Source organism: Poecile atricapillus, chromosome 5 (assembly GCF_030490865.1).
Source record: "Poecile atricapillus isolate bPoeAtr1 chromosome 5, bPoeAtr1.hap1, whole genome shotgun sequence".
Classification (NCBI taxonomy): domain Eukaryota; kingdom Metazoa; phylum Chordata; class Aves; order Passeriformes; family Paridae; genus Poecile; species Poecile atricapillus.
In genome coordinates, this window is record NC_081253.1 from 23,110,411 (window position 1) to 23,131,313 (window position 20,903).

General features: G+C 34.8%; 1 protein-coding gene across 2 annotated transcripts in view; it reads right to left on the bottom strand.

Moving 5' to 3' along the window:
* The window catches only part of CCDC141 (coiled-coil domain containing 141), a 61,158-nt gene that overhangs the window by 22,799 nt on the left and 17,456 nt on the right, over nt 1-20,903 (bottom strand). For both annotated transcript variants that reach the window (XM_058840443.1, XM_058840444.1), the window contains exons 6-18: nt 20,048-20,301; nt 17,734-17,853; nt 13,623-13,817; nt 12,878-13,050; nt 11,940-12,081; nt 9,659-9,778; nt 8,244-8,435; nt 7,196-7,372; nt 5,614-5,793; nt 4,737-4,862; nt 4,288-4,476; nt 3,851-4,030; nt 2,901-3,050 (exon numbers count right to left, since the gene is read on the bottom strand). In XM_058840443.1, the coding sequence (XP_058696426.1) occupies nt 2,901-3,050; nt 3,851-4,030; nt 4,288-4,476; nt 4,737-4,862; nt 5,614-5,793; nt 7,196-7,372; nt 8,244-8,435; nt 9,659-9,778; nt 11,940-12,081; nt 12,878-13,050; nt 13,623-13,817; nt 17,734-17,853; nt 20,048-20,301 (2,198 nt within the window). The remainder of the gene's footprint in view (nt 1-2,900; nt 3,051-3,850; nt 4,031-4,287; nt 4,477-4,736; nt 4,863-5,613; nt 5,794-7,195; nt 7,373-8,243; nt 8,436-9,658; nt 9,779-11,939; nt 12,082-12,877; nt 13,051-13,622; nt 13,818-17,733; nt 17,854-20,047; nt 20,302-20,903) is intronic.

Sequence of the window (20,903 nt, forward strand, 5' to 3'; positions counted from 1 at the left end):
AAGGTCTGCAGCTGCTGTCACTCTTCTCTTTCAGCCTCAGTGGAAAAACCAGATTCAGCTCTGACTTGTACATCAGACTGCATTTGCACCACTCCTGTTATCATCAGCATTCTTATCAAGGACAGTGTGTGGCTCCCAGATTTTAGAAATCTAAGCATATTTCAGTTTTTCAAGATTAAATGATAAATAATGAAGGGACTATGCATCCAAATAGCTTCAGTGACTTCAGCCCACTGCTTTAATGGAACTTTGTACCTTGTCTATTGTGTCATAGTCTTTAATCAGACGGCTGTTCCTAACTATAGTTGCCCTGTCATGGGTGGAGAATGATAGTGGAGGAGAGGAGTTTAAGTACCAATTGTTTCAATTTATCAGAGAACAACAAAATAAATGGAAAAATCAAGTTATAAAATGCTTTAAACTTTTTCTGTTAACAGTAGCTTTCCAGCAAATGCTTTGATTGCTGTGTTAGCCACTCTAGAAGGAACTTCAATGTTGTTAATCCCTCACCTTTAACTTTCTATTCATAAACAAAACTTTTCATAGCATCAATAATCAAAACACCCCATAAAAGCAGGTTGCTGTAAACAGATATTTAAAGTCACAAAGATTAAGAAACAGTCAAACAAAAAGTTGAAAAAAAAAAAAAAATAGATGCTGTTCAAGTCATTAAGGACTACTTTATTCCTGGGGCAACAATCAGAATAAATTACAAGGTGAGAAATGTGGCTACATATCAGTTCCTACTGACCTGTGAATAAAGATAGCTCATTACCATTTATGGTTAAAATCCATATTTCCAGTCATATCTTTTCATAAGTGTATAAATAGTGAAGAAGAGTGAAGAAGTGAAGTAGAAATGAGTTATAAAATAGTGTATAAATAGTTATAAATAGTGAAGAAGAAATGAGTTGACTGGGAGGAGCTGTGAACCCACTCCAGCATCTGCTGCTCTTTTGTTGCTAGTTTTATGCAGACACACATAAGTGTTATTTTTGAAGTGATCACCTGAAGAAAAGGCTTTTTCATGGCAAAAGCTATCATGTGTGATTAACTGTGTCACTTACAATGCCCTGAGCAGATCCAGTGCAGCATTCCTATATCCAGTGTGTGTGTACCCGAGGCTGGGCTCAAATGACTGCAGTGTAACAGAGTGGAGGTGCAGCTCTTCAGAGGCTGCTACCCAAACTCCCTCGTGAAACAAGATGTCCCAGCTGGCGAATACAGATCCCAAAGATGAGCTTTCCTCATACTTCTCCGAGATGTTAAGGACATAAATACTTACTTTTTGTCTTTTCAGATTCTCTTGAAATTAGAGAAGGCACAGAAAATGCATGTATTTTAGCATGTATATAGCTTCTCCAAAGCTGTTTCAAAACTCATGCTATATATTCTCATCTATAAATTTCAGTATTTGTTTCCTTGTTTCTTACAGAAGCACCAATATGTTACGAACACAGGGAACTTGCTAAGTCCTCTAAGGATCTCTTCAAACACCACTGAGTCCTAAGCCCTAATTCACATGCTGTGTTTACACACTTAGTCACATCAAACATAAATTAAAGTAAGTATTTACAACAGAATCCCAAATAGTTTCAGTCAGCTTAAAAGTTTGCTCTGTAAACTGATAAATCACTACTAAATTATCTGGTTGGCTGTTTATTTTGTGACAGCCATGAACAACTGCTGCTTGCTGCTGGCACATAAATATTTATCTCTTACCATCAGACAGGGAGTTACAGAAGACCAGTGTGAAACTCCCTCAGCTTATAACTAGAAGCATAACTCACATTCATAGAAATCTTCTTTACGAAAATTTCTTTTCAATTTCAAATTATCTTTTTGTGAAAATGGATACTTTTCACAAAAACACAAAATACTTCTTTAAAATAAAAGAAAACCCAAACAATAATTTTCTCATTAAAAATAGGAGAAAAATCTCAGTCACCTCTTCTTTGGTGGTTTTCAGGAAATACAATCTGTTTTTACTTAGGTGTGGATTTACTCAGCAAAAGATAACAAGAATATGTAACTTTCAGTGTCTTGTATTTTTATCACATATGATTCATGCTACAGGGAACATTAATGTGAAATCCTTCCAGCTTCAAATCCACCTTCTGCATTTCACAGATGCAGAGGAGTACAATCTACAGAACATCAAGTATAGAGCCTATCAGCCTCTTAATTTAATGGATCACTCTGGGAAAGTTAGTTCTTTGAAAATTTTTTCCTAAATTAATTTTTGTGGAGACATCTAATGAATCTAGCTTGCTAATTTGTGAATTTATTTGTATTTGGCGTACCAAGATGTTACATTGATAATCATATTACCTGAGTAATTATTCCTAACCTAAGTTCCATAATGCTAAATTCTAATTTCTTGTGCCAGTGATCATTTCCTTTCCTCCTAGCAGTTTTTCAAGTATCATATCTTTTGTTTCTGAAAAAATGCTAGTACTAGATTATTCTGAATTTTTCCTTGAAATACTGAAATATTTTAATAAATACATTCTTTCCAATGGCCTGACATCCACAATATGTACAAATTCTACTTTTGTCTAAAACTTTAGCTTCATAAGAAAAATTATTAAGACTCACATTTCAGATGAAGCTGACTGAGCTGAAAGCCAAAAAAAATATAGCTGCTCTATTTCCAGTCCTTTTGGTACAGTGAAAGCATTTTATTGCCAGCCCAACAGCTTGATAGAATCCTGAACAGCAGAGCCATGAACCATAGATTACTGTTGCTGCTGCCTAAATCCAAGGTTGCTGCTAAAATGAAAGTCTGTTTTTGCGTGTACATATAAAGCATTTAGGGGAATGGTTAACAGTCATGTATACTATGGAACACAACAGCTCTTTTAACAGTCATTAAATGTGTTGGGATTCATCCCATTTACCTCATTTATATCCTCCTGAGTGGTGCAGTGTTGGAAATACTGTGACAGTTCTTCCTCATACTTATCAGCTCTGGACCTCCAGTTTATGCTATCACACTCAAATCTAGCAAGTTCTTGCTTCAGATTCTTTACCGAAACATTCAAGCAATTCTAATGAGGGAAGAGACAAAGAAATTTATCAGTCTCAGGAAATATATTGATTTAACCAATCCAAAATGAAAATTATTGTGGCAAAACATGCACAGTCAGCCACTATGGGCTAAAGTAAACTATTAAACCTTTACTGGAAGGAGAGCAAGGACATAACAGTTTCAGGTAGTCTAGTAGTCTGGGGAGTAGTTTTGGGTCAAAGTCACAGCCTAAATGTGGTGTCTTCTCTGAGCAAAGAGAGAGTGACCTGCTCCAGTCCTTTGCCACCTGGAGAATAGCTCCTTTCTGTCACCCATCAGTTTATGGTGTCTGAAGAGCAGAGTGCCAATTTGAGTAATCTAGCCAAATCATAAGTTTCGTTTTCTTAGTAAGTGAATGAATACAGGGCAATGAAAATTCTTCCCTGAATAAATAATTCCTTTCTAAAGTGATATCCATCCTGTCGTGCAAATCAGTCTTGAATCCACTGATAAGGTAACACCATCATTACATTTTCTCTTCTGTTCTTCTGTTATCCTTTCTTTATAGGAGAAGGTTGCAAAGCAACCTTTAAAAAGTAGCAGGATTGTAGTGTAAAGGTTCAAGAAATTGCCATCAGGGCTTAAACTTCACAAAACATACTAAAGTAAATTATGGTTTATTTTTTTTCCAAGCAATGATATTTTGAGATTAATTTCCTTAAGGGCCTCTCTATATTTTTGTCAGAGTAATAAAATATACTTGCACACCTAAAATCCAGCCAAGTCAAATAATCTTTCATATTTATCCCTGATTTCATAAATCTTTCTACTTATGCTCACATGTTGCTGCACTGCAGACAAGATGTCCACTCCCTGGGTAATAAGTAGAGTATATAGCTGTCTAATACGTGCATGTTTCTCCTGAGAATTCACAAGGTAGGCTTTAGCCTGGTGCACATTTTCAGGGTCCCCATGTATTTCAGGAATATCCAGTTCTCCTGATTTTGATAGACATTCCAGCTGAAAAATACAAAAATGAAAATCAGTGCCTATTTAAAATAAATCTTTTTCCTTACCTTTGGGTTTAAGTAATAAAAATTGGGTTCAAATCTAAGTTTTAAATTCTACCAGTTCATGCACTTTTAGATCCAAGATTTTAATTGTGATCACCGGGCTGATTAATCTTATTTCTTTGGGAAAAAGGAAAGAAAAGGACCAAAACCAAAGAGAGTTTAACTACAATGGAAAGAATGTATATTTTAAAATGTTATACTCACTTCTTTTTTAATGTGATGGAATTTGACTGTCTTGCTGAAAATCTCATCATATTCTATCATTGCATCCTTTACTGTTTGATGGAAATGAATAAGCTCACTTATTCTCTCAGAGTTCTCTTTCACAGGAAATCCTTTCTGGCTTGGCAATTCCAATAATTTTATCAGGTACTCAAGCTCAGCATTCAGTTGCTAACAAAAATCAGAGAAATTATTTGCATAAACACAATTGTAATTTTTCCTTTACATTTCATGAAATAACCACCTAACAATGGTAAATTGCCTTGGGGAGAAGTCAATGCGCTGCACGTTAAAACACACAAACATTTCCTCCTGGAAAACTGATGTAAAACATCAAACACAGAATGTCTGGTGTCAATGAGGATGTGAGACTTTATGGGACCAAAAAGAGCTTTCAACACACCCTTCACTCCACTAGCTTGGTTGCTCACCTCATAGTGTGGTTTCATTTGGTTCAGCTTTTTCTGTAGTTCCAAAACAATTAAAAGGTCACTTCCAAGGTCAACTGGTACTGCAAGCTGGAGAGCCTCTTGAAGAATCTCTAATCCACGGGTGGTCTAAAAGAGAATCAAAAAGTTCAGCATTTCTAACTGCAATAAATTAAAAAAACCCCAAAATTTAAAGTCAAACCTAAATTTACAACAAAAACCTTCCTCAAACCAGGCGCCCAAATGCTGTCAGTAAAGCCTCTCTGCCACAAACCTCCTGAGTGACAAGGGTGATAAGATATCTTTAAGACAGCATGAAAAGACAGCTCAGGAGCCAAGAGTGCAGGACCCACAGAATCATTATTTCTGTGATAACAGATGTGCTGGTGCACTGCTGAGCTGCCCTAGAGATACAGCAGCTACAAGCCTAGCTGGTGTTTCTGTTAAGGAACACTGCACACCTTCCCTGTGCCAAGAAGGTTTCAATACTCTTTCTGTATCCAGAACCTGGATACTAGGAACTATTAGGACACAGTTTGTTTAGCAACTGTTCAGTCTCAAAAAAAAATAGTGCTTTTAAAAAGGAAAAAAAAAATCACTGCTGGTAAAACATTGATTAAACTTCATTAAAAACTTAGAATTCAAAGTGGAGATTTGAACTTGTATGCATTTGAGTAAGGGAAAAAAGATAAAAACAATTCATGATTCCTGAGGACTGACTGACAGAACAGGGAACAGACTATGCACAAGTATTGTATCTTACTGATCATCACTCTTTATTGAATAATACCTATCATAGTTGATGAGAGAGCCACAGACAAGCCAATAACAATCTAGAAATATTTACCACACTTGCTTTCTTCCTTGCTGTTTTACTTACGATTTTTAGTTGTTCTTTAAATATCTGGCACTGTTGCTTTATGGGTTTTACTTGAGTAATTTTAAAATTCCAGATTGCCCAAAGATGAGACAGCTCTTTCCTTTCTTTATTCAGATTAATAATGATATCTTCTGTTACTTTTATCGATTTTTCCACTTCTAATATTAAACTCTCATTTACCTGGCAAATAAACAGACACATTTTTTTCCACACTTGTTTTTATAACAGACAATGAAAACCTCATAATTTTAAATAAAAATTTCATAAAACTTCTACTATTTTGGTGTAACTATTTTTTAAAAAAAATTGATACTTTTAAATACACGTTTCCCTTAATATTGTCTAGAAATAGGCACAGATTGACAGAATTTGTAAACAGAGGACATATATAAAGCTGGAATTTAAAACATAGAGCAGGTCAGTAATGACTGGATTATTGCCATCTGATTTCTGTTTCACACTCAGACAAAATAAAAGAATTTCTGACTACACAGAAGTACCCAAAATGGCCTTTTGGAGAATAAATAGCAACTGGAAAACAAAGTAGGTGAAGAAAAGACCATCCCTTTGTATTGATAAAAAAAGCAGCACAGGACGGCTAAAGTGTTTAGTGTTTCAATATTTGGTATTTTTTTCTCTTTTCAGTAGACCCTCTGAGAAACACCAGAAAACTGGGTAATGACATTTCTGGTTTTTCAATTTAATCATGGTTTTTTTATTTTTTTTCTAAGAGAAGCTGTTTTTGTAAATTACTAGTATGATCCATATCTTCCAGATATTTAAAAGCTACAATCTGGAAATATCATGGGAACAGAGTAGTAGAAAATATGGTGACAATACCCCGGTGTTTAGGGAGGTAATGTCTGAAGATTTTAAGTGACTTTGCCGTTACTCTGTCTTTGCTTGGCTGCATCCAGCAGGGACACAAAAACCTGAGCACTTTCCCTCCCTCAGCTGCATCCTGCTGTAGCTTACCAACACCACCTCCCTTCCCAGCTTATCGTGGAACTGCTCCCTAGATGTCCTATAAAAGCTGAAAGGAGAGCTGGGTGTTCAGGCTGTCCTCATTAATTTGGATTAATTTAGCAGGTGTGGCTTAGGGAATGACTGCACATCTCAAACGATCACCTCATGAAGGGTTGTTGGAAAATTGAACAGGCATGCCTAGGCAGTGTAGCTGTTGAACTGAATGTAAAGACACAGGGAAAGATCATCTGCAAGGAAGTAGCTCTGACATCCACTTCTTTACAAGAATTCATACACTCAGTCAGTAAAGACTTCCTGCCTCTTAGTGGAAGTAAACTTAATATTGTACTTGTGTATATGCTGCTTTTAACATGTGAAAACAGATATGAGCATGTATTACATTTGTATGCACGGACTGGGTCATTAAGGGCTCTGTCATTGCTAAGCACAAAACTTTTTATACCATAAGCACTCAAATCCTTTCTTCTTCTGAAAGTATATATTAGAATTAATCCCTTTAAAACTAGGTACACAGTCCATCAGGCATAGAATTAGGACTGGAACTCATCACAGGCAAGTAGAAAATATTCAGTATGGTTTATCAGATTATACTCACCACATTTACTAAATTAAGAAAATAGCAACCCATATTTTGGGTGGAAAAAGTCTTCTTTATAGTCTCTTGCCACTGCGTATTAGCTGACTCTATTGCAATTTTATTTTCAGTCTCTCTGTTTGTTGGTAGGGGTTTTGAATTATAGAATTCCTTTAGATTTTTAATATCATCATTTACCTATAGAAAGACATTAAATAAATATAAAAAAAAACAAATCAAAACTTGAGATGTTATAATCAGAAGTTTTAGAGATATGATAAATTTGAATAGCACCCTCAGAATCTTTTAATTTTAAGATCTAAGAGTCCTTAAAATATTTACAAACACCAAGTAATAAAATAGTTCTAAATAACTTGCCAACCAGTATATGGCAAGTGGACAGGTGGCAGCAATTAGCTCAATTTCTGTCACATATCATTATGTGGATTTTATGTACCAATATATCAATGCACAGATTTTCACTGATCTGCTTAATATGAAGTAACTGAATTTAGCAATAATCAGAAGTAGATGTAATACAATTTTTTTTGTAGATTATCATGCAATAAATAAATCCTACAACTAATTTTATCTCATAGGTTCCATTCCATCCTCAATTTCTTTCTAAATATTAAAGAACTGCTACCATATCATAGAATCTTAAAATGGAATCCAAATCAAAATTAAAATTAATACATTAGCACAACTACCAGAATTATGTTGGTATTGAATTGATTATGATTTGAGCTAGAGCTGGTTGTTGTTTCATTTTTAAATCAAATCATATGAATTAGCATTAGTCAATGTAAGATAGCAACAAAGATCCCTATGAACATATCATAGGACATTTTTAAAAGTTATATGAAGCAAATCTGAATTTAATATTTAAATATTCAGAATAATAATTTAATATTCAGAATACCTATATGGAAGCATTTTTATCATGTATATAATAAAAGAGTGCACATGTGCAGAGGAGAAAAATCTAAATCAATTACAATCCTTACTAGAAATTTTTCAATTGTAAGATTTTTACAATCTAGTCACAGAATAAATAAGTAATCCATACCTCTACAGCTGACTGTAAAAAGGCCACATAAGTTTCTAGAATTTCTAGCTTTGAACTAATATTATTTTCAATTCTTTTCAGTTCCTTATTCAGAAAGTCAGCTCTGCTAGAAAAAGCTGCCACCTGCTCAGGTTCCAACTCTTCCATATTTTTGATGATTCCTTCAGCTGCTTTCAGTTCACATGAAGTTTCCTATGAAGGTAGAAGCATAGGAAAAAAATATATATAATGACTGGAAAGGACTTTTGAATATTGATATCACACTGTTTTTCATTAGGATTGCTTTCTTATGTATAATTTAATTACTTGTTTGAAAAAGAACTCACAATGGAGATTAAATCACAGAAATAATAATTTCTTTCCTAAAAATGATAGGTGTAGTTACTGAAATAGCTATTTTGTAAGCTAGTATATCACAGTCTCCAGAAGGAATAGCTAAAAGAGGTGTATAGTTATAAGAGTGCATATATCTGTCAGGGCAAAGTAGACACTGCAGCAAACAAAAGTAACACCCTGTCATGCAGAGATTTGGCAGAAAAGACACTTAAAACTATTATAAAGTCTTGAGGAACAAAAAGATGTTCCTGCTTATCTGCTGAGATTTTAATTTTGTTACTATGTGCTCTCCAGAATTGTATTAAAGTGAATTTTATTTCCACAGATGCTGTACAGATCCATCCCTTGGACCCCATCAGCTGTTGCCTGAAACAAGAAAGAACTCTGCAGGGGTAATGGAATTTTAAGTACTGAAAATACATAGGATACTTCTAAAATACACACTGCCATGTTGTTCAGCTTAGGCTGAAATATGCACCCATGCCAAGGCTATGGAAGGGATTCAAGTGGTTTTAACCCACTTTCAGATACTGCAGGGCTGATATGGGAGTGGGAAAGGCCCTGGCTGTGACTTAAAAATAGCCTCCCATGTGTCACAGGGCTGAGTGCTGCTCCCCTTCAAGGGCTGCACTCCCAGCAGGACCAGTGGATCTCCTTACTTCCCCTTCACAGTTTCTCTAAATGGGAGCTACTTCTTTTGGTTTTTTTGCCAGTTCATCCCTTATATTTGGCATAATAAACCACAAGAAGGTTTTTCTCTGACTCTGGCTGCCTAGACAATTATTAAACCTGCTGCCTCATGTAGGAGAAGCAATCCACATTTAAAGAGTCTTCCTATCAAGAGTTAGTATGAGGATCCTGAGGCAGTAACAAATAACACAGTGAGATTGAGACAGTGGAGAAAAACAGTGGTTTAAGGACTGTAATTTATCTGTGATTTTGTTCATTAACTACAGTTTTAAAACAAACCACAGATCTATTTTCTTTACAAGAAACTCTCAGCCTCTCACCTTATTTAGAACTACATACAGGAAGCATTTGCTTCTAAAAACACTTAACATTACTGAAAGGTTTCTTACCTTTGTTTGTTTGGCCAGCTCAAGGTGTTTATTCAAAGCTCTTTCTGACTCACACAAATACGAGCCAATCTCCATACCAGCTGCAAGCATCGGGGCGAGTTTTTTAATTGATTGTGACACCTTTATTTGAAAGTATTATTCACATGGTTAATTTATATAAGTAGACATCATAAAACTAGTATAAAATATCAGTTTTTACAGAAAAAAATATGATGTAACACTTGTCTGTTGGTGCATAGAATATGTTTCTGGCTATAATGTCATGGTTTAAACCCAACTGGCAACTAACACCACACAGCTGCTCTCACACACACACACACACACACAGCCCTCAACCCCAAATGGAGGGATGGGGAGAAGAAATGAAGAAAAGGTAAATCTTGTGCTTTAATATCATGTATAGTCAGAGAAAGACAAGAATTAAAGGAAGAAAACTCTACTATTTCTTCAACAGGCATGATCAAAACCCCTTCTTGTTTGCTCTCATTTTATTGACAGTGCTTTTCTGTACCCTAAATATCTGAGGCTTGTGATTTCAATAGGGCACAACTGCATTATAATCTTGCTATTATAACCCTGGCAGAAATATTTTGATTCTACTCCAGGCTTTTTTCAGAAAGTACATTTAAAGCTTCCCTAACAAAGCAAGAGACACATTTTTGTGCAGAATTCCCTTCCACTGTCACCAAGATATTATGTATGTACTATGATAACAAAACAGACAACGAAGAGCACAGGTAGATGTTGCCAGACACAACACACATACTTATTATTAGACATGTGAATTTACATCTAACATTTTTCTCCAGAACTGTCTGCTAACTGAGGTTCAAACTTTATTATATGAGGCTGAGGGGCAATTGAATTTGGCACGAGATTCTATGGGATACTTTGCTTTAGAGAGCTGGGAACAAAGTCATTGGAACAAACAGCAGATTGAAACCTTTATATGAGGTTTATATTTTAAGTAAAAATTGCCTTCATAATTTAACTTTTAGGTGAAGATTCACAACACGATAGTGACATTATTTCTATACACATAAATGGTATGGAAAAGGGCCGATTTGTAGCAAATTGCATTCACATTTGATTGAGAATGGTTCATTATAAACATCATGCAAATGCAAAATATCAGATTGCAGACTTAATTATTCAGTCATTAAGTTTGATTTACTTTTCTGGTCTACACTCCTGGTTTCCTGCATATGAACTTTGCTAAAATACTATACTTTTTTAATTTGAATTTACACATGGAAACTTATTTAGTAGCTATTCGTCTATTCCATCTCTGACAAGTCATTTAAAAGGTCTGTAGTACTATATGACATTCAAGCATTTAAAGAGGGCTACCATGTCCTTGATGCATCAATTCCTTAATTAACAAAAGGAATTTTTATAGTGAATAGAATATATTATCCTTCAGATTTGCTGAAAATTTGCTGTGGTTCAGTCACCATGCTTATTAACCCTCAATTTTGCCACACTTTTATTTTTATCTTCAGCCACATAAAACAGAAGACAGAAGCAGTATAAGAAACCTGCTTACAGGTCACAGGACTGATTGCTCACTTCTTTGCCAAAAGAACAAATTATAACAGTTCATTATCCAAGCAAATCCATGCTTAATTTAACATCACTGGTAAAATGTTCTCATGGAAACAGCTCAGTTTTTCAGAACAGCTTTCAGTTCCTTTGTGTTGATAAAAGCATTCTGCGTTCTAACCACAACTGTGCCTACTTGCTATTATTTGCTTCAATTTCAATATTCACTACAACTAAATTATGGAAATACAATGCACTGTTCATGAATGCATTAAGAAGACGGGCTACAGTGATGATAATAATCATCACAAAGATGATCAGAGTGCTGGAGCACCTCTCCTGTGGTGACAGGCTGAGAGAGCTGGGGTTGTTCAGCCTGGAGAGCAGAAGACTTTGGAAATACTTTATGGGAGACCCTCACAGTACCAAAAGGGGCCTGTAAGAAAGCTCGAGAGCTACGAGTGACAGAGCAAGGGATGATGGCTTCAAACTGAGACAAGGTAGGTCTAGATTAGGTACAAGGAAGAAATTCTTCACTGTGAGGGTGGTAAGATACTGGCACAGGTTGCCCAGAGAAGCTGTGGCTGCCTTGTCTCTAGAAGCATCCAAGGCCAGGCTGGATGGGGATTTGAGCCACATGGTCTAGTGGAAGGTGCCCTTGGCCATGACAGAGAGGTTGGAATGAAATGTTCTTTAATATCCCTTTCAACCCAAACCATTTTATGAATCTATGATGTACCTTATTCAGATGATCTTCAAGTGAGGCAGTCCATTGTTGTTTCTTCAAAGTAAGTTCTTCATAACCTGGACATTGGCTGTTTAATTGATCTATTTTTTTTTGGACATACTCCATCATTTTCTGAATTCCTGCCACCCAAGAGCTAAAATGGAAAAGTAGAATTGTCATTTATTTCTCATTTTTTGCTCAACATAGAGGATGATTATAATTTAAAAAAAAAAACAAGCCCCACTCATTCTGTTGATTTGTATGATGACTAACTTATGAATTTTAAACTCTTACCCTTAAAGGAAGATAACCAAGAGAAATATTAAAATTAATCCAAATAAAATTGATAATTAGTAGAACACAGGACTGGAATTTCCAAAGAAATAATTTGTCTCCAGTGCCTAAGGTAGACTAACAAGACAGATACATTAATTCTCACAATACACATAGCTTGATTCACTGAGAAATAGCTCACGTCACTTTTCACTCTAGCTATACTATCTAAAAACTAAAATGACAAATAGAAGAGTTTGAAAGAGAAAATATATGGTGCGTCCATTCTACTTTAAAAAGAATGTTTTTTTTGTACTCTAAAATATTTCAGTGTTTTTACAGTAGCTGAAAAAAGAATGTCATATACATTCTAAGTCAACCTTTCCTTAAGGGTGTTGTTTTAATGGGAGAAAAAACTACATCAATTTACAAAACAGTGGCATTCATTATAAACCATAATATCAGGGAAGCAATTCAGAACCTGAATACTTGAGGCAGTCTACTTTAGATTGCAAAGGAATTATCTCATACAATTAAGTTTTGATATTAACCCACTCTCCCCACACATCAAGCTATTTACTACTTAAATTTATATTCATCATAAGAATTTTTAGAACTGACACGTTCAAAATAAGTCTTTTCATTACTGAAGTTTCATCAGAAACTTATGTAAATACCTGTGAGAATCTGCTTTATTAACTAAAGTTCGTCCCTTTTGCATGGTAGTTGCTGTACAACCCTTAATTTCTTCCTGCAATTCCTTGTACTTCAGTGTCAATATAGGTAAATGTAAGCCTTCTGAAATAGAGATTTTATGATAATTCTCAATACTTGCAAGACCATCAAGTACCTGAAGAAAAAAGAAAAGCATATGTTATCAATATTTCTGTTGTTGGAACTCTCCTTGGAAATCACCTGGTTTTAAAACTTCTATAAATGATCTGAAAAAAAATACAAGAAGACCGTTTGATCTTTGGACACCCTAAAATATAAACTTTTCTAAATAGTCTTTTAACAGAAGGATTTTGGACAAAAGGTTGCAATATTAATAATACTGATTATAATTAGCCCCTGTGGAGACCACTGCAAGAATAGACATTGCTTCTGTTGTCCACAGAAAAAGAAATCTTAAAGCTCAATTCTTGGCAAATAAATATTTTCCAAATACCTTATTTAGAAACCAAGCACTCAATATACTTAGAGGAAAAAAAAAAAAAAAGAGAGAATACATTTTTGAATGGATTTGCCGTTTTGGATAGAAGCTTGAGGCAAAACGTCATATAAAAAGGGTAATTGGATTTGTAATTTTCCACTTCAAATTGTTTAACCTACTGTTTGCATAATCCCACACCCACCAGCCTTCAAGAGCACACTAACAGTTTTATTGACAGGTTATTATTACAGACTTGGCTTCTTACCAACCTTGCCAGCAGCATGAAAAAAGTCATTGGCCTCTTGCAGCAGGGCTTTCCTTTCTTCCATACGGAAGCACACTTCTTCTTGCAACAGACAGATTTTCTCATTTGAAAGTTTTAGATGTTCTTTTTCTGTATAATCCTCTGAAAGCAAGATCCTAAATGCTTCACCTTCCAATTGATCCACAGTGTAATTCCATTCCTAGTGGGAAAAATACCACTTTAGTCAATTACACATAGAAAAGTAATATACTGCACGGTAATAATATAAGCTTTGGAAAATGTGCATTGTTATAGGCATGAAAGGTATCATGATTTAAAAGAGGATTTCTACTAGGAGGGGCTTTGTTTGGCACAAGATGCCCAAGAGCAGCTTTAAGTGATCTAAAAGCAGATCTTAAACTCTGCCTTGTTTATATCGAGGCAAGGCTCTTTAAATTTCACGGAAGTTCAAAACCCAATTTATTATCGTAAATTATATTTTAAAACATTCCACAAACATTACAACCTTACACACTCTGTGATGGAATTAAATTTGCTTAGACTAATTTTCTATCTTGTTTAAACATTCCTCAAACTTGGTTAAATTTCCTATAAAACAGCTAGTGACAACTTCATTTTCAGCTCTCTATTTATAAGGAAATCTTTCTACACATAAAAAGCCTCGGCTTTCCATCAACAGGACATAAAATCTCAGCGGAAAAATCTTAGTTAGCTTCTTCTGTTCTTCAGACCTCAACATGCTAAATTTATAGCAGTCTGCCAGTCAGCACTAACATATTTCTTACTCATTTTCCTTGAAAGGAGCACACAGCCTACTATTACACTGACTTTTCAATTTATCAGCTGATGATTGTGAATTGTTCTGACATATTAAAGACACATTAAATGTGACTTCTTAACTCTTGTCACTATTCTTTTCCTCACATTAGTAAGTCTTAAAAACTCACTTTCACTATTCAATTTGGCAAGGAAAATGAGTCCTTTCTAGTTTCTTTGATTGAACAGGTATTTTTCAAGAGTGTTAAAACTAATGAATTAAAAATATTGTAGCTATAATTAAAAGTGTTGAAGATTTTCTGCCTTCTAAAATATTCAGCACAAGTCAGGGGGGAAAAAATGCAGAAATACCTAAAAATTAATCTTGTAATTAAACAATTATTGTGAGATGAATTGACTTTTCTTGTCTATACAATAAAACTTTTGGACTGTGAATTAAAACCTAAGAAGCTGTATAAAAGTTTTTTCACTGGAATGTTCTAGGCTTAAGCTTAGAAAACTTTGAAGCACATACATCTGACTTCAGATCATGATCCATATATTAGATAAAGCACCACCTAATACATAAGTCAATTAAAGATAAAAGTATGTGTTTTTTTCAGAATGTGTGATAAATTTGCTTATTCTCTCATATGCAAAAATGTCCACAACTGAACCACAACCAATTTCTGAGCCCCAAATCATTGATTCATCGCATACATCAGCACATTGATAATTTAATCCTTGTGAATATTCGAAATACTTTCACCTTCAGGAATGACATCGCAGTATAACTACCAATATAGTCATATTATTCCCTCAAACTACGAAAGAAGTAGTGGGCACTAATAAAACCACAAGGGGTTGAGTGCTGCTATGACAATTACCATACAATGTGACTTTTGGGAAATCCAGGGAACAGCTGTAGCAGTGTATTTAACGGTGAGCTGATAAAATCAATAAGCAGAAAGAGGGAGAAAGTAATTCAAAGTCTGTCACCCCCCAGAAAACTGCTATGTTTAAAATTATTTGGCCACAAAGTGGTGCTAGCAGTTCTTCTTTACCATGTCAAGCGTGTCCAATGAGCATAGAAGTGTGACAGCAAGCAGGTGATCAGTGCCAGAGTACCCTTACTGAAACATGAGCTCCTAAAGGTGCCTCTTCTCTCAAATCTTGGTGGGAGGAGCTGGGAAAGTCCTTGCAGGAGTTGGGGGCAGGAGGCTTCTTTTAAATTCTGTGAGGGTTGAGGGCTTTTTTCCCCAATTACAATTTCTTGGGTTTGTTTTTGGTCTTGATAATTTTACAAACTAGCAATAATATTTTTAGGGTTTTTACCTCTTAGCAAGGTGAAGTCCAACATAAGATAACACCAGCTTGAGAACATAATAATAATAATAATGAGTCACTCTCCCTTCTCCTCTCAGCCCAGTCCCACAAATTAGATGCTAGGCCTGTAAATGCCTCTTAGGCTGGCCTCTGAGCAATTTAAGAAACCATTTCTCCTGTACAATCTAATGAAACAATACATGTAAGCAAACATATTGTGTGAAACAGTTCAGACATTGGAAATTTCCACTTTCTTACTCCCTGTGAGAACAATCAAACTTGCTCTGCATAGCTACTGCACACTAACATTTTGCCCTGAGCTACAGTACACATATGAAATGTTACTTGAAAAGATTAATTTACTATACTTTAGAACAAGTCCCTCCTTTATTCTGTTTTCAACATCTGCAGTTCAGTTCTGCAAATGCTAGTGCCCATAACTCACAGCTTTCTCAATTATATATATATTTTTTCAACATACAATTTCAACCTGGCCACTCTTCTGCACATCATAAGCAAAACCAACATGCTCAGTAATATCCCCTTCAAGAAATTCATTTTCCTCTTCTAGAACATGCTGGTGGTAAGAAATGCAGAAGGCTAAAAATAAGATGCTCTAAATCATCATTCACATGGATGTGTAACAAAAATGTTTAATGCTAAACACTTTAAAATGAGCTCATTAAAAAAAAGGCAATCAATTAAAATTATATGAATGATCTATTACATATTGTATGGGAGAAGAATTGTTATGTGAAATTGTAATAAGTGTTATCATTATAAGTTAGTTTCTAGATACTCAACCATGAAAAGGATTATTATACAAAATGAAAATGCATATTGTTTTCTTTCTGCACTTACACCCTAATTTCTAATTCAGAGAGCAAATTACAAGAATAGCCTGTGAAAATGAAATGTGAGGAAGACTAATTATTATTTGGTTAAAATTCAGCAATGCTTTAGAACACCTTTCGCTGTAGGTGTCTCTCTGAAAGCACTCCACAGCATACTCATTTACTTGTTTATCTGTTTTCCTTGTGCCAAAGGTCTGTTTAGAATAATTTATCTTTACATGCTCATCTTCCCTTAACAAAAAAAAAAAGTATTTTTTAACATGCTGCTGGGAGAAGGATTAGAGATATTATTGTATTGTTTTTACATGACAGCCTTGAAGCAGTTAACTTTTATGCAAAGAGGCAAACATGAGACATTTAACTACAAAGCTTACAAGGAAACAGATCTGTGAACAGTCAGAAGCTTCTTACTATCAACACAATAATCTTTTATAAGGCATTTACTCCTATTGCAATAGTTTCTGGATCATCTTGGTCATCTGGGTTATCCAAATTCAATTGCATGATATCCTGGGGAATGGTCCTGACCCAGCAACAGCGCTTACTGATAACAGCACAATTCAGTTACCTAAAAAAGGTTCTGAACACAGGCAATTTATTTCATACTAAGATCCTTTCTTCTTATAGCAACATTTTCTTTAATCTAACCTTGCTTTTATGAGCAGCAGTAACAGATTTATTCTCTGGAAAACTATTATTAACTATAAAAGTAGCTTTTTCAGTTACTTTTAATCACAAGAAATAAACAGGCAAACACTTCTTCCAATCTTGTACTCAGTTCACTGACAGTTATGGTAGAAATGGCTGGGGTTTTGTTCTTTATAAACATTAAAATTTGTCAATATTCTAATAAAATTCCTTTGTTTTTCACCACAGGATTTTACATGTAAATTACCAGTGTGGAACTTGATCACTAAATTGAAAAACCAACTAAACAAGATCAAGGGTTATTCTTCATTTAACTTATGGGTAACTTTTAAAATTTTAAAAGGGAAAAAAAAATCTGAGAAACATGCAGGCCTTGCATTAAAAGAAGTAAAATGACTAAAATAATTTAGACATATATCTCATGTACATATAGAAAATGTCTACTCCTATACGTGCTTGTTCAATGCTCAAGTTCATGCTTCGTTACTCATTTTTAAAGTTGCTTCACCAACCAATTATGGTATTTCTTACTTTCACTTTGACTTCCATTTCTTCAAGTTCCTGAAGTAACTCTTCATTTTCCAATAGTGATGAGCCTAAGTTTTGCTTCTGAAAGTAATCTCTGATGTTTTGCTTATACCAAGATGTTACCTGATTAAGTAATAAAAAGAACTCAGTGATAAGTTTGAGAAGTAATTATCCATTTTTTAAAATACGTACAAAGCAGTTTAATTAAAAAGCTCACATTTTCATTCATTTCATTTTTCATTCCTAATGTTCATGCTTCTATTTAAACACTTGCATTTGTGTCATAACAAATGGGGAAGGAAAGGACTAATGCCAAAGCAAGCACATAGTGGACATATATGACAAAACAGACAAAAATCTATTAATCAGCTATGACCAGATTGTAAATTAACACAATAAAAGCAGAATCAAGTTCTAACCATGCATAGAATAAATGCATGTTTTTTGATACCATGAAGATACCATAAAGATTGTTCACTCTCCCTTGACATACAGTAACTTAAATATTTGCATACAGTAGAATACTAAAAGTCTGAGGACTTTTGACCTAATAGAACCTCTCCATCCCTGGCTTGAAAAACCTAGTAAAGATAATGGGATAATATTGTGTAGAATAATCTTATGTGGATTTACAAATTTATTACATCTTATTGTTTTTTTCAGCAAGTCTATACAGCAAACATAGGCACAATACAGTTATATCTTCTAAATTCCACAGAATTACTTGCATTTATATTTGCTTGATTCGGAGTAGGTACCTCTCTCTTTGTAAACAACACATGGCAAGAATTCCTGAGCGAAGCTCTACATTTTTAAACAGTATCCAGAATTAGTTATTGATGTCAAGAGGACTTCCTCCAATCTTTCCAGTCTGGAAAATCACCACTATACTTAGATCATAGGCAACGTGCTAAGAATTTCTGCACTCTAGGTACTACAGATTTTAATGGCCCACTAGAGATTTGTTGTTGTTGTTGTTATTTTATCTGCTCACGTAGAATCGTGCTATTTTTTAATAAATTTAAACAATTATAAAAAATTTTAAAAAACCTTTAAAATGTGTTGGAAATATTTTCAGTTACACATAAAAAGTGTTCACATTATGAGTCCAACAGAGCTAGGGAAGTAAGGAAATTATTTTAATACTAAGCCTTCATTTCTTGAGTATATATCCTCCAGATGTGTACTCACTGCCTGAAACGTTTTTTCTGGAAGCATATTTTCACAGAACATTTGCTATGTGTTCATCAAAATACAAATAAATTGAGTGGACAATAAAAACCGTGCTAAAAGGGAAATAAAAATTTCTTTGTAAATTAGGCCTGGGTTTTTTTATCATGTATCTGTTTAGCAAAACAAACCAGTATTTCTGTAATGTTAGGCAGAGGAAGAAGTCATTTTTAAACCCTGTTATAGCAAAGTGTTCACCCCATTACCAGCTGGCAATATTCCTTTCCATTACAGTGAGTTTAATCAGTTGCCTTCCACTACAGCTAATACCTCTGAGTGATTTCATTGTGCTACCTTAGCTCTGAAGGAATGGATGAGAATTCTCAACTCGCTTTATAAGCAAGAAACCCACAGAATTTCACTTTCAGTGATTTTACTGAAGGGATTAGAAATGAGGCAAGGTGAACACAGCTTTTTGAAAAAGACAGTGGTTTTCCTTGATCGGTTGAAATCCAAAATTATTCCTGTTTTTCAAGAATCAGATTTTTCTTTCATTTACAATAGTTATTGAGTGGATTAATTACTTTCTTCTTCCAAAGATAACTAATAATGCATAAAATAGGCAAATCTGCCTTTGATTTTTATTAATGAAGGAGATATCAGAAAATATGATGCTGACACTTCCATAAAGGAAGCTATGTAAAATAAATATGTTTTCACACATTGAAAATTCTGAAAAAGAAACACGTTATAATTATGACTATCAGAGCATCACGTTCCAGTTAGAGATCAAAGGGAGATGTTGCATTTTCAGTGTTTCATAATCTGGTAATAAGGGATAAACAGCACACAGACTGTGCGTCCTCCTAGACTGCACAGTTGTGCCTAGCAAAACAGAAGCAACACAAAGAGTGAAAACCTACTCTTAGATTCTATACAGCAGAGCATGGCTCCAGTACTCTGCTTTCTCTGTGTCCCCTTAATTCCCATTATCATCAGTTAAACATTCAAAAGTTAGGATTTCCTCAGAGGGGGGCCAGAAATATTGGCCTAATAGATATATTTAATCTCTGTTTCTGTTTGTACTGTAAAACAGCTGCCTGGTTGTTTTCTATACTGTGATTTCCCTTGATATTTTGTGTTTTACCTGGCTCTCTTGTTGGTGCCACAAACAAATTTGCAGAACCTGCTCGAGTCCTTGGCGCTGATGTCTAAGGAATTTGTCCAGTTGCCGTCTCCTGTCCTGTAGCATCTCAAGGAGATTGTCAATCTTCAAGCAGCTGCTCTGGGCTCCTTGAATCAGCTCTGGGTTTGCATTTGGCCCCTCACATTTGAATTCTTCTATGAACTGAGTTAGGTCTTGGCTTTTGTTTAAAAGAGCAAGTGACTTCTGCAAAAGTTCTGTAAGGACAGAATTTCATCAGGAAAAAATTTCATCATCAGAGTGCTTTGTGATTCTAGAACCATATTTCAAATTTTACTCAAGTATCTTTCAAGCTATCTATTTGCATACATGAGCACAATGTATTTTCACCCATTGCATGAACATGAATGAACATTGCATGAACATGAACTTTAGAAAAGATATATAAACACCTAGATATTTCAATTTGGACAGCTTTTATGCAAACCTAAAAGGGTACAATGGTGTATACACAAACATACATGCACACACACATATAATGGTGTAGAAATAAAACCCAGAAGTGTCATTGTTTTCTCAAAACTGAGTTCTTTTTGATGGCTTCCCAACCTGTGGGTAAGCTGAAGTGGAATTTTCTACCCTAATTCCCGTGTGGGTCAGTACCCTCTGCCGTTTTTCATTAGTGATGCAAGCTAAGTTTAGGTCTTTATATCCCTCATAGGCATTGGGGAAAAAGTGTTCTCATGTCTGGGAACTTACTTCTAAGTAAGTCAGGAGTATCAGGAACTCTTACCTTCTTTCTATAATCTATACTTAGACACTCAGGGTTAAAAGTCAGTGGACTACTTCACTTTAATGA